Source organism: Phoxinus phoxinus (genome assembly GCF_949152265.1).
Source record: "Phoxinus phoxinus genome assembly, chromosome: 13".
Lineage (NCBI taxonomy): Eukaryota > Metazoa > Chordata > Actinopteri > Cypriniformes > Leuciscidae > Phoxinus > Phoxinus phoxinus.
The window spans coordinates 22206134-22219718 of record NC_136888.1 but is presented as its reverse complement, the minus strand read 5'-3'; the positions used below and the strand labels follow the sequence as shown (position 1 = coordinate 22219718).

At 39.2% G+C, this 13585-nt stretch overlaps 1 protein-coding gene across 4 annotated transcripts in view; it reads right to left on the bottom strand.

Annotated features, from left to right (window-relative positions):
- Positions 1-9682: 9682 nt before the first annotated feature.
- Positions 9683-13585, bottom strand: part of ttc7b (tetratricopeptide repeat domain 7B) — a 37700-nt gene continuing 33797 nt past the window's right edge. For all 4 annotated transcript variants that reach the window (XM_079631876.1, XM_079631877.1, XM_079631878.1 and 1 more), the window contains 2 exons: positions 12077-12279; positions 9683-11229 (listed from right to left, as the gene is read on the bottom strand). In XM_079631876.1, coding sequence (XP_079488002.1) covers positions 11008-11229; positions 12077-12279 — 425 coding nt within the window. In that variant the 3' untranslated portion in view covers positions 9683-11007. The remainder of the gene's footprint in view (positions 11230-12076; positions 12280-13585) is intronic.

Here is a 13585-nt window from a genome sequence, read left to right as displayed (position 1 = left end):
TTCTATTCAAAATACAGGCTTACTCATGCATGGGTGAACAGATTTCGTCAAATGCTATTTACCTCTTAGGACCCATGGCTTTCCCCCTTAGCAGTGCTGAATATATAGTCTCTATCTAGTGTGCCATTTTAAACCACATGCATAGACGGCACTCTAAAGGCCTGTCATTCACTCATTTACTCTGTATTCACACAGTGCCAATAAGGTCATCTTATCCCGACAGCTCCCTCTCAACCCCTGAGCTGGCAAATCATCCGGCAGAGGATTTTTAATTTATAACTGACCGAGGGTTCAGCACCTCCTCTGCAACATTAAAGGCACATGCAGTTGTCCAAAAAACAACAAAAAAACAACATAAGTACTGCAGGCTTAAAGCTGTCCAGAGAGATGCATGAGAGAAACCAGACTATGGGTCACACGCAGACTATAACTCACATTGCAACACAGAATGTATGTATCATGTATGTATGATATCAAATATCAGGAGCTTTTGTCATCTGTTAACACCCCGACCTGCTCAGATGGAAAGAAAAATAATTCAACCATGGGTACATGGAGGTACTGAAAATATTCAGACAGAAAAAGTATGTGGACATTTCAGTCGCATGATTGTGAGACACACCGTTCTCGAGTCCCACGTAGGACAAACACAAATTACAAGGTCAAAACACGTGATTTTTCATTTTGTCATCTTTAAAGATTAAAAAAAAGTTTTTAGATCAAAAATGATTTTTTATTTTACATGAACAATGTATTCTGATTGGTCAATATGCTATTGTGCAGTGATTTATTTATAGGACTAGAAACGATCCAAGAAATAAAAAAACGATCAAAGATTTTGGCAAAACATCATAGGCCTAGAAAACTGGAACAAAATCACTTTCAAAGGGGTGCTTATTTCTCTAGCGAAACTTGGTAACACTGGTTGGATGATGTACACTACAGTCAATCGTTCATTATCACAAAATAAACCCAATATACACAATGCCTTGTCAGGCTTTATTTTGCAATAATGACCTGCCGACTGCCTTAAACCTTAGTAAAGTGTATGTCGCTCATAAAAAGATTTCATGTCAACACAGCGACATTGTGAATCTCCCAAAACCCATGGTTAATCACAGAGTGTGTTTTTGTGTTCCTTTAGCTGTCACGGCACGCGCGTTGCAGGTTCTGCTCTACGGAGCATCACTGGAGTTGAATAATTAGTCAGTGTGCACGAGTGTTTGGCACAACTCCAGAGTGGTCTGGGAAAGCCGTGTGTGTTTGAGGTGGGGAAGCCCATATGGTGGAAGAAAAATGCACAGCGGGGGAAATGAGATATGAGTGTATAGCAAGTGGGCAGTTGAAGAATGCAGCCATCAGCATTTGAACTGTTCCACCTCGCGCTTGACTGTCTGCCTGTGTTTGTGAGGGAGTCCCTGTCCTGCTGCACCGCAGAACAGAGAGAGTGAGGTCATCCTTCAGATGGGACGGGGCTTATTGATTGACAGGCTGCTCTGTGGGGTTAAATGATGCTGAAGTGAAACACTGCATTAATATTTCACACGCACATACACATTGCAGGGCAGCAACAGACTGGTCACTGAAAGAATACAGGCTTGCGTTACAGTAACACGAGAAACTGAACACAACCACGTAAACACACACTATCAAGCAGGCTTGAAGCAGCACAAAGGATAGTTTGCCGTTCACACTTCACACACATAGCTACATGGAGAGTCTGTGTTGTTGATTGATATTGTAAAATGCATCCACATTTAGGACAGGTCACATTGAACAGCATGTTGTAGCCTATATAGGATCTCAAAATAACTTGGACGGTGTGTAACAGGCTAATGCCATTGCCATCTTCACTCAACCTTTGAAGGATTTATATAATATTATTTTCATTTATAATTAACATTCCCTCATCATTTACTCACCATCCCGCCGTTCCAGATGAAAAGTGACTGTCAAGCTCCAGTATTGACAAAAACAAAACAATAAGACTATTTCTATTTCTAATTATTTGTGCACTACAGTTTCAATCTTCTGAAGCCAAGAATTTACAAAGTAGTAAAACTGTTTTCTATCATTACACTCAAAAAATAATTCATGTTACATTCAAATGTAGCCTGGTCTACATTCGCGCCAGGTAAGTCGTCAGTCACGATAGACATCGATGACTTTTCACGTCTTTTTTGGACTTCATTCTGCATCTGCATCCAGTTTCCCTAAATATTAATTTAATTTAATTTAATTTACAAATATTAGGATTACACAACTAAGTGCAAATAAAAGCGGTCTTGGGTACTGGCGCATTCAGTGTTTACAGATTGATCCGATGAAATTCTTCTGATGACCAGTTCTCCCTGGAGTCTTACTGTCCCCCAGGACTACAGCTCAGTGTCTCTTTGATCTATTCTCCCCATATTCAGCTCAAGCGGCCCTTGCCAGGATGTATTCTTGTGTCAGTCTAAGTGCATTTCTTTGCTTGGTTGCTCACTTGGGCCTTTATTCCTGCCACTTTGTAAAGCTGCTTGGAGACAATCACCACTGTTATGTGTGCTATAAATAAAGTTAATTAACTTGAATTGAATTTTCTTTTTTTTTAAACAGAGTACTGCGAGTCCTTCCTGTAATGCCCCCCCCCCCCGCCCCTCCTCCTCCTCCCCCCTCTCTCACTGGGTGTTCCTGCTATGTCCATCTCTTTCCCCAGTCTCCATCTGTTCCTTCTCCTCCCACGCTTCCAGGCGAGGGATGGATGGATGGATGAGGAGATTGTGAGGCTTTGGATGTTTGTTTGTGTAGGAAGGACGTGCTGATAGGACAGTCATCTGCTGTTACAAGTTTACTAAAGACTGGAGACCCCTGTGGGAAATACATAATTTGTACCACCTTGTGTCAGCAGTCTTGAGTAACTTCAGAGTGGAACAGCAGGAAGAATTAGTGTGTGTGTGTGTGTGTGTGTGTGTGGTCCTGATAAACCGTTGGGGGCAAAATATCACCACAAAGATGGCCATATCCGAAATCCTTTTCCTTGTGGGGACATTTTTTGGTTCCCACGAGGAAAGCTTATAAACATAAGTTTGTTTTTTTGAAAATCTAAAAATGCAGAAAGTTTTGTGTGATGGGTATAGTGTTAGGGGATATAATATGCAGTTTATACAGTATAAAATCATATGTCTTTGGAATAAAACATGGACACCTGACTGGTGTGTTTGTGTGTTGATTTGCATTACTGGTGAGAAGTTACACAATTCTTAGATGGTAAAATAACTTTTAGACAAGACAACAGATGCACCGATTATTCAAGTTAGCAGTAACAAATTCATAACCCTATTTTAATACTAAAATTGACCATATTCATCAGCAATTAATTTCCCAAAATAAAATGGCATGTGATCCACTGTATCTATCTTCATATGATCCTCTCCTTTCTCCACTCTATAGTTTTGAACTTCCAACTGTTGACATCTGGTCTTATTCGATAATCCAAGTCTTCCTGTCAGTTAGACCCACACTTAGTCAAAGCATGTATACCTTCATTATCTGGTCTAATAACAGACATCATACTATACATTCTTCTATCACCTCAGGCGTAGCTCCCTCATCTCTTTAGACTGCCGTAATAACTCCAAGGCTTAAGAAATCTGGTGCTGACCCTAATAATTTTGGCAACATTCGAAAATATTGGAAAATATTGTTGCAGCCCAGGTTCGTCTGTTACATTTTCAGTCTAGTTTCCGTCCATTAGCACAGAGACTGCTATGGTAAAAGTTACCCATGATCTGTTGATGGCAGCGGATTCTGGACTGATTCTGGATTCATTTCTCATCAAGTTCTTTTAGATAAAATAATCTCTATTGATATTACTGGTGTGTGGTGTCCCTCTCACTTGGTTTAGATCCTATTTCTCTCAATTTGTCCAACTTAATTTCATATTCCTCATTTATTTCCATTTATTTCTGTCTTTTCTTTATTATCTTATCACCTCTTGATCACATTTTTAGGGAATCTGGTATTCATTTCCATTGCTATGTGGATGACCCTCAGCTCTATTTGTCCTCCAAGCCTAATTGTCTCGTCTTTCTTTTTCCCTCTTGGACGGTTTAGATGCGATCAAATCCTGGTTCTCGTGCAATTTTCTCAACCTAAATACTTATAAAACCGATGTTCTTTAAATCCATTTGGAAAAATTCGACAGCTTTTCACTTATTATTGATAATTCCATAATTTAATTGTCTACTCAGGTCAACTTTGATAGTAGCTTGTAACGTATACCATCGAAAATCTCTGAAATGATGCTTGATACCTATGAAGAAGACATTTGGTTATGCCCAAACTGCGATACTGATCTAAACACAAGACTGCATAGACCTGAGTGAAGGGTCACGACCCCCGAGAATGCTCAACGTGTGACACTGACACCAAGAACTGTCATGCTACAAAACAATGAACAACATTTCTATGTCTCTCTCGCACATATACTGACTAATCTGCTGGTGATAGATGACACATTGCTATCAACACTTTAAGTCTGTGAAACAGCAGGAGTCACGGCTAGAGGTGTCACCTTACACAGTTTCACTAGCTCACAAACTTTCATTAAGACACGCTTTTCCTACATGTCCAAAAGCCAGTGCAAACTATGGGTACGTTATATGTGAAGCTAATGTTGTTTGGACAAATGACAGTAAATGTCCTTGTGCAATGTCAACACCCCTCACTGGGATAATCGCCAGCAAACATGTGGATGGGCATGTGAGCGGAGGGCATGTGGATCCTAGGGCAATCACTATTGCAGATTTTCTGGAGAAATAACTGAATGTTTCAGAAACTTCAGAGTATTTGCACCAAAATGAGGGGTTGTTAATGAAAAAATAAAGTGTGGTGTTCCACAGAATAAATAAAGCCATATAGGTTTTAAACATGATGACACACATTCATTTTCGATTGAACTGTCCCTTAAATGCTTCTAATGGTTCTGTATTATGCCTTGACAGGACATCATCCTGAATGCCATAGACACATTTCCCCATTGCTGTGTGAGAATGTGAGCTCACCCTATAAAAATCAAACTCTCTGGAGTCTCTCGTATTGATTCAGTGTTCTCTGATGTGAGAATTGAGCTGGGTTGCCAATCAATGACAGGATCAGAGCAGTAATACAAATGAAACACAAGCCACCGTCCAAAGAGAACAGAGAGAGAGAGACCACTGCAGAGATGAGATTAAAATAAAAGCTTATTCTTTATCACATACATTCAATTGATTTCAAATCCCTAGATATTCACAATTTCTAAATACTTTCACTGAACATTTACATTACATTTTTGACTGATTCTTGCCCACATGCAAAACTTGCTGCCACAATGCAAGGGTGTTCTGGGTGGTCACCTGGGTGCTTCTAATGAGTTGCTATGGTCGTCTGAGAAGCTTTTAGCTAAAGTGTTTGGTGTGGGCATTGCTAATTGTTTGTTAGGGTATTTTGGATGGTTGCCAGGGCATTGCTAAGTGTTTGCTACACTCTCAGAAAAAAAGGTACACGACGGTACAAATAATGTTCCTCAAAGAACAGTTTTGTACCTTTTCAATAATGGTACCTTTATTGGTACAGGAAATATGATTATACTGTTTGGAGCCTTTTAAGGTACAATTGAAATTTAGTTATATAATTGTTCTCACATCAAGGGTACAGTGATGGGCCAAATAACTGTTTCATTCATGATTGGTTGCTGTGTTGAGTTTTTGGCATAGCATCAAGACGCTGATTGGTCGAAATCACTTCAGCCGTTACTGAATTTTCCGAACTTACAGCGGGAAGCATGGCTACACGACGACTGAAGCGCGGTCCTGGCTTTTGCTCTTTATCAACATAAAATCTGTCTAGAGGGTTTATGTTAAACTATATAAAACTAGAAGAAGACAAAATTTAAAGGTGAGTTCTGATCATTTATGTTTATATTTAGTTCACAAGTCGAAAATATAAATGTTTTAGCCACCCAATGTGAATTTAGCGAGTTAAATTAGCTTTGTACCCAAAGCTTTGACTGATATACACTTTTTAATTTTTTTAATGCAATTAATGACTAGTATCCTATTGGATGATCTGTGTGGATGCTATATGGCATATTTTGGGTGGTTTCTAAGGCATTGCTAAGTGCTATTGTGGGTGGTTGGGGTGTTGCTAAGTATTCTGTTATTTTGAATTATTGCTAGATCATGGCTATTTAAGTATTTGCTAGGGTGTTGTTTGGTTGCTAGGATGATGCTAATTGTTTGTTAGGGTATTTTTGGTGGTTGCCAGGTTGTTGCTAAGTGTTTGCTAGGAAGATCTGTGTAGTTGATAGGGCATTGCTAAGTGTTAAGGTATTTTGAATGATTGCTAGGGTGTTGCTAAGGGTTTGTTAGGGTATTGTGGGTGGTTGGTTGCTAGGTGTTGTCAAGTGTTTGTTAAGGTATTGTGTGTGGTTGCTAAGGTGTTGCTAAGTTTTAGGGTATTTTGAATGATTGGGTGTTGCAAAGGGTTTGTTAGTGTTATATGTGGGTTCTATGGCATTGCTTAGTGTTTCTTGTTTTTTGGGGTGGTTGCTAGGGTGTTGCTAAGTGTATTACTAAGGATATTTTGAATGATAGCAAGGACTTTAGAAATGTTAGTTAGGGATGAGTTACACACTTAATATTTAGGGTTAGGATTGTGACAAGTATGTGCAGTAATAATAGTAATTGCCTTAGTAAGCACTTCAAATTCAGTGTTTTGTTTGGGGGTACCACATTGTACAATGATCAGTGAAATACAGCTCAAACCACTCAACCATCCTTCAGGCCACGTTGATGCTCTGCAACTAATAATGATCAAAGGAAACCCCTCAGAGATACACTGGTCAGGACTATTTATTTTGTGTTTACAGAAGCCAGGGGAATAATGCTGTCACTGAGGGCTCATTAGGGTTCAACATGCTCCTGACCCAGATCAAAGATCCAGCATGGGGCCGTATTGGGCTGTTTATGATGTTCGCCACTTTACAGCAGGAATGAAGCAAAGAAGAGGTCTCAAGAGGCATAAACACTTTGGCAGACACTAAAACACACCTCTTTAATAATGGCCAAACTCTTGCTGCAGCTCTTTTTACGTCCTAGATTCCTCCAGGGAGTGCGGCCTGTCCCGTAAAGCAAGTGGCAAGCACTCATTAGTTTAAGGCAGGCCTGTAAGTGCATTAAATAATTCACCTTCTACATTTCCCACCTCAGATCCTTCTTTCTCCCTCACTCCTTTTTTATTAGGCCACATCATTCATTTGCTAGTTTTCAGAGGCAGCTGCCCTCGTCCTTTCTTTGTATTTTTTTTCCTGCTTCTTAGCTTTTGGACCTTCATCAATCTTTGAGAGCTTTTTAAGGTATTCATCCGTACCACAAGTCAGGGGAACAGTGGGCTCATTTAACATGCATGAGATGATGTCAGCAGCGCATGTAAGGAAACGTGAGTGAATGACACGAAAATAAATTAAACAGGAAAAGTAGGGGCTGAAACATACTCTAAGCTTCAATGCAAAGTCAATGTAAAGGCAAGTTCGCTTTCACGTCATAGCGTTTCGATATGTTTCAGAATGCAAGCAATAATAACGCAATAATAGTACGAACTACATTCTACAAAATGAAGTTTTATTTAACAAAGTTCGGGAGGAGCACGTTCAGGTAATCAACCAATCAGCGCAAGAAGCCGGTATAGCTAAAACAGTTAGGGGTGGGGCCAGGTGAAGGGCATCATTTGCATAGCATGATTTATAAACACCCACCAGTTTGAAAACACCCACACATTTAGAAACGCCCACTTTTGTTCCGCAGAGACCCCATACTCTCTTCAGGTCAGATAAGTTAACGTTTTGGCAGAGTAAGAGTAAGGTGTGGTCATATTTAGCATTGTTGTGAAATTTTGCAGGCTAAATCCAGTCATTTCAATAGGAATGATCAGGAATTTCACATGAGGGGCGAAATATTTACAAACGCAGATTTCACTTCAGGTTCAGTTGGTCATGCAAATTTGCCGTGTTGACCAAAAGATAGATGCTGAAATTGAAAGTTACAATTGTGTGAACTGTGCTTCTGTGAAGAGACGACTCGACGCCTGTGAAGAGACGACCCAGCGCCGGCGATATGTTATGCCCTAAATTTATACATGATTAACTAACTGTATTTTTGTATGTACATTTCTGAAATACATTTTCTGTAAAGCTGCTTTGAAACAATATGTATTGTGAAAAGCGCTATACAAATAAATTAGAATTTAATTGAATTGAATACACTATTGACAATCGACAATGGACCTTTTTTGCCCGTGAAGGTTCGCTAATGTGAGCGCACCTTCAGAATGTTAACATATTTATAGCTAGTTACCTGAATAATACATCCAGTTTACTAGCACAGGCATGACGGTAAATCTATTTCCCCTTGAGGACAGACTGTGGTTTGTCCCATTTCCAATCACCTAAAATAAGAAATAGTGACATTTTGAGATATGCAGTCGCAACTATGAAAAATAGACACAATTGTGAGATATAAATATGCAATTGTATGAAATAGTCACAATTAGGAGAAAATTTGGTAGCACTTTATTTTACAGTCCTGTTCCCCATGTACATACTAGCTTTAGTAATTGCAATAACTAGGTACTAACCCTGAACCTACCCCTAAACCTAACCTTAACCCATGTAGTTGCCTACCCAGTACTTTCTTAGGTAAGTACACTAAGTACACCTACTGTAAAATAAAGTAGAACCAAAAATTCTCTGACAGTCAAATTGATATTAGCTGTCTGTGATGGCTAAGGCCACACTGAGTGAACAATTAATTTTGAATGGTTCTAGTTTACTTTGTTTGTTTATTTGTACATTTTTATGTAACTATTTTGTGTTTTTAAATAGAAGTTGCCCAAACATTGGAACTGAGGAGCTACGTTGTCTCTAGCATTTCAACCCTCAAAGAGCAACAAAGCCAATAACCATTTATTTCTAGAGTGCACACTAGTAGTAAATGAAACCACGACCAATATATGGGTTTAACATTTTATTTAAGTTTGTTTGAATGTGTACACAACTTACCCGTTGTTCCCCCGGGATCCATGACTGCAGCATGGACCAAAGGTTTGGAATTACAGGGGGTGCGGTCTTTCCTGATGTCCTTTATATCTCCTTTTGGGAATTTTGGGAAATGTAGTTTTGGGACAATATGTGTTAATTCGAATGTGTTTAAAGGATGTTTATTTTTATGTGTGCGCATGTTTAAGTGTATTTTCATTATTGCTGTAGGGTAAATGTGATTTCTATGTTCATTTGAGATGTGTGTATATTTATGTTTTTCTTTTTAAGTTTGAGGATAATTTTGTGAGACCCCTGTAATTATAAAAATGGTTTGGTCTAGTTTTGTTAAAAGGGCTTAATTTTCTGTGGCTGAGTTAGTTCTGGTGAGGGATCCCTGAGAAACATCTGAGACCCAGAACTCAGTAATGTGCCGATGTCCCATTTATTAGTCAGTGTTTTGTTTTTCCCCTTGATTTATCTTTTTCTGCACAATGTGTGGTCAGTACTTGAGTGTCGCAGTCAATAAAATGACTCTTTGTCGACTCCATGAATGTCTCCTGAAAATGTTATGGAAGAACCCTTACACTGTCCTAAAATTAAGGAATAACAAACAAAAACAAAGACTTTTCACAATCGATCATTTATTGACATCATAAAACAGCTTTTCCAGTTGTGTGTTTGGCCCTGTGATTGACATTGCTAAGACTTCAAGTACACGAATACAATCTTCCTCTTTCGTGGCTGAAATCATTTTGACCATTATGAAGATAGTTTGCATATCTGAGAGTTCAACGTGTCTGTCTGTAACAGTCCAACTCCCCTCACGTTCGTTTCTCAGGAACACACACCACACACACACACACACATGGAATACGTCTTCACCCGTCTAACACATGGCCACTGAGACACAGATAAATAAACATCTAATATAACACATCTCTGATAAATCAACAATATAAATCTTGACCTCTCAATCATGATAAATGTGGAAAAATAAACCAACAAACAAAACGAAATGTCCAAAACTAGATTTATCTTCTCTTTTAACGAGAACCAAGATAAAATATTTGCTTTTAGAATAGTTGTTCTTTTGGCATCCGTTCCATTTGCTCTAGGTGATTCTTTTGTACATAGATTATATAAACAATAGAGTGTTTGATCAGAGGGGGACATAATGTTTCTCTAGGAGTCATAACAAGGTTGACACACCTGCCCTCAGGAACAACAGCATGGAAACACAATCTGTTACACGTGTGCGTGTAACAGGGATCCACTGTAACAGCGTGTCAAGTATTCCATTCAAAATAAGCATGCGCACACGCCACAGATTTTGGATAGTTACACATATAAAGGACACACACTCTCTCACTGTCCATTTAACTCGGCACAAACACACAGCACACGTATAGACACTTTTGACCGTCTCTGTGTCAGTGTTATTATTGGTTCGTATGACACACAGCTACTAGAATCTCGAGATTGTATTTTTCAGGACACGTTTCGGGCAAAAAGGAAGCACTGTGGTTTGATGAAACCGCTGCATCAATCACCCGCTTCACTGTGACAACAGCTTGTACATGTTTCTCATTGGTCCAATCATACAGTGGCGTGAAACTGACCAATGAGAGTGCTGAAGGGAGCGGGGATTTAAGATGGGCAGCACCACTATGATGTACAGAAGCAGGAGGACATTCTAGCAGGGAAAAAGGGAAGGAAGAGGGGAGGGGAAAAAAAGAACGAGAGTGAAGCAGTGTAGAAGAGTTCACACTGATAACCGTGTCAATCGGAGTTTATTTTTCTGCAGATCCACATCTGAGAACAGATTAAAAAAACTTAGGGGGGTGGGAAAGGCATTCGAGGATAGAAGTTTCAGGGTTGGGCGTTTGTGTGCGATTAAGGGCTGTGGCTCATGCACGACTCTCGGACAGAGGTTTTTTGTTCGGAGTGTCTTAGAGGCTGCGGGGAATGATGGTGAAAGGTAAGATAGGGCAGCTGGCCTCCAGCTCCAGGGCAGTAAGGAAGCATTCGGTCGCGGCGGTGTCGTTGCCCTGGGCTTGCAGCACCTCACCCAGACTGTTCCACACGTCATGTGCCGTACTGTTCACCTGCACCGCGTCACGCAAGAACTTCTCCGCAAGACTGTACCTCTGTAGCTGATGCAATATCAGACCCTGCAAAGACAAATGAAAAGAGCAAGAGGGTTTTTAACTATTGCTGAGAATTTTTTTTATTCCAGGTTCCATCTGGATAATGTAAACCCTCCTATTGATTTAAAAACTGCACATACCGTTTAGCCACAAATTTGACCCATTAATAAATTTGAGCATTATAAATTCATGAATTATAGTACAACATGGCCTTTTTAGAAAACAATCATCTATTTATATTGTAAAACTGATCTAAAATATTGATAAGTAAAAATGATATAATTATATAATGTATATATTATATTCATAATATATTATTATTTCTTAATAGTTTATATAATCTGTGGTTTTTGAAAATGGATAGTGTGAGCAGCTCTGAGAGTTCAGATGCCGTCCACTGTCCTGCTGTTAGAACAGTGTCAGGCACACACACAAAAGAAGGTCAGAGAGAAAGAGAGAGAGAGAGAGATTTGACAGAGACAGGGGCAATACTTCCTCCTGCAGCTGTCTACTACAGGGAGTTCCTTTATGAGACATGACATTTCTGCTTACTATTAAGACACACACACAAACACCCCTGGAGACAGCAGCGCGCCCGCACACACACACAAACACACTTTGTCTGACAAGTCTCAACACCCTGGACTCATTGTCTGCTAAATAGTGACACGGGATGAGTCTGAGATCTTGTCTCTCTGCTCAATCTCAGCATGCCAATCTAACACACACTACACATTCCCATAAGAAGAGTAAATCCTGAAATCATTGTGGGTAGCAGCCAATTAATGGCTTAATAAACATACTAAATTATGCCTTAATGAATATGTAAAACCGCACAGGGTTTGTGTTAGCGGGTAGAAAACTTGCTCACCATTCTCTGCATGGTCTTGACGTGGGTGGGGCTGATGGACAGAGCCTCCTCGTACCAGCGTTTGGCCTCGTCCACGTTCCCCCGCAGCTCTGCCACCTGACCCTTCATAAACAACACGTTATGGGACATGGGGAACAGGTTGGCGGCTTCCTGCGTACACGCTGTCGCCTCCGCCGCCTTTCCCATTCCAATATACACCTCCGCTATGGAGAGACAGAGGAAGACAAATAAGATATAAAGAGGAAATAGAGAAAGAAGCATTGTTGGGGTGACTGATCGTTTAGTTTATTTCTTATCTCGAGTCACACAGGAAATGGGATTCTCAGACAGGCTGTCAGCTACATCATCAGCCTCAACCGTTCAATAGTTCAAAAACGGTGATGAAACAGAGGAACTGATGGGGTGTCCAGCCTTTTCAGCCAACCAACAAACTCAGGGAAAGTGACTACTAAGCATGCTTCACTCTTGACACCTTTCTCACCCTGCCAAGTCCTACTAAGGTTCCCTAACTTGGCTCAGTGACAGCCAAGCTGATTAAAGAATAATCAGTCTTAGTATCCAAGTTGATTGCTTTATACTGAGACAACAAATTAAAGGATTTTCATTGGAGAGACGCTGTTCCCAATTGTAGTATCTCAATTTCCCCCAAATTTAGTATTACGAACCATTATAGTATTTATTCATATTTTGACTATTTTTATATTCTCAGTTTTCATTTTAATTAAATTAAACATTTATCTTTATTTTTTTTTCAGTTTTAGTTTTCAGTAATTTTAGTACTTGAATTTTTATTTTAATTTCAGTTAGTTTCCAAGGCAACATTTATGCCTTTACCCATTCATAAAGACTGTGACCAATTTTTGTTTTTAATGAATCAGTCATTTTTAACCAATTTGAATTTGACACAGTTTGAATGATTAATTTAATGACTCACTAATGTGCTGTCACTTACTGGTGGTTTTAATTTCATTTTTAAAGTATCATTTAATTTTTAAAACAATTTCACATTTAAATATTTTGAATTTGGAACAATAACCTCATAGTATTATTTATGCAAATGTAATTGTAGAGTTAATTCATTCAGGCCACCTCTGAATAAGATTAAACAGTCTGTGTAACTACATCTAAATGCCACTTCAGTTGCAGCTGAATGTCACAGAAGTGTCATTGACAGTGCAGAGATGGCTTTTGTTGATCCTAGTTTTATTTGATTGGTAACAGCCCTATAGTGTCTTACTATTTTAATTGAATTAAGTGTTTAAAATATATTGGAATATGGCATAAAATATACAATTCTGTCATTATTTACTCACCCAAATTTTCTGATGAGACACAATTGCTTTATATGATAAACAGATTTGATTTAAGCTTTTATTCACATATAAACATTCATCAATGCACACATCAGTTGTGGTACACGGAAGTGTGCTAGCTGGACGTGAGAGAACCAATGAAATTCATTCTCGTGTGTTACGCAGAACGTTTGAGCTTCTGCTATATTTATATGTG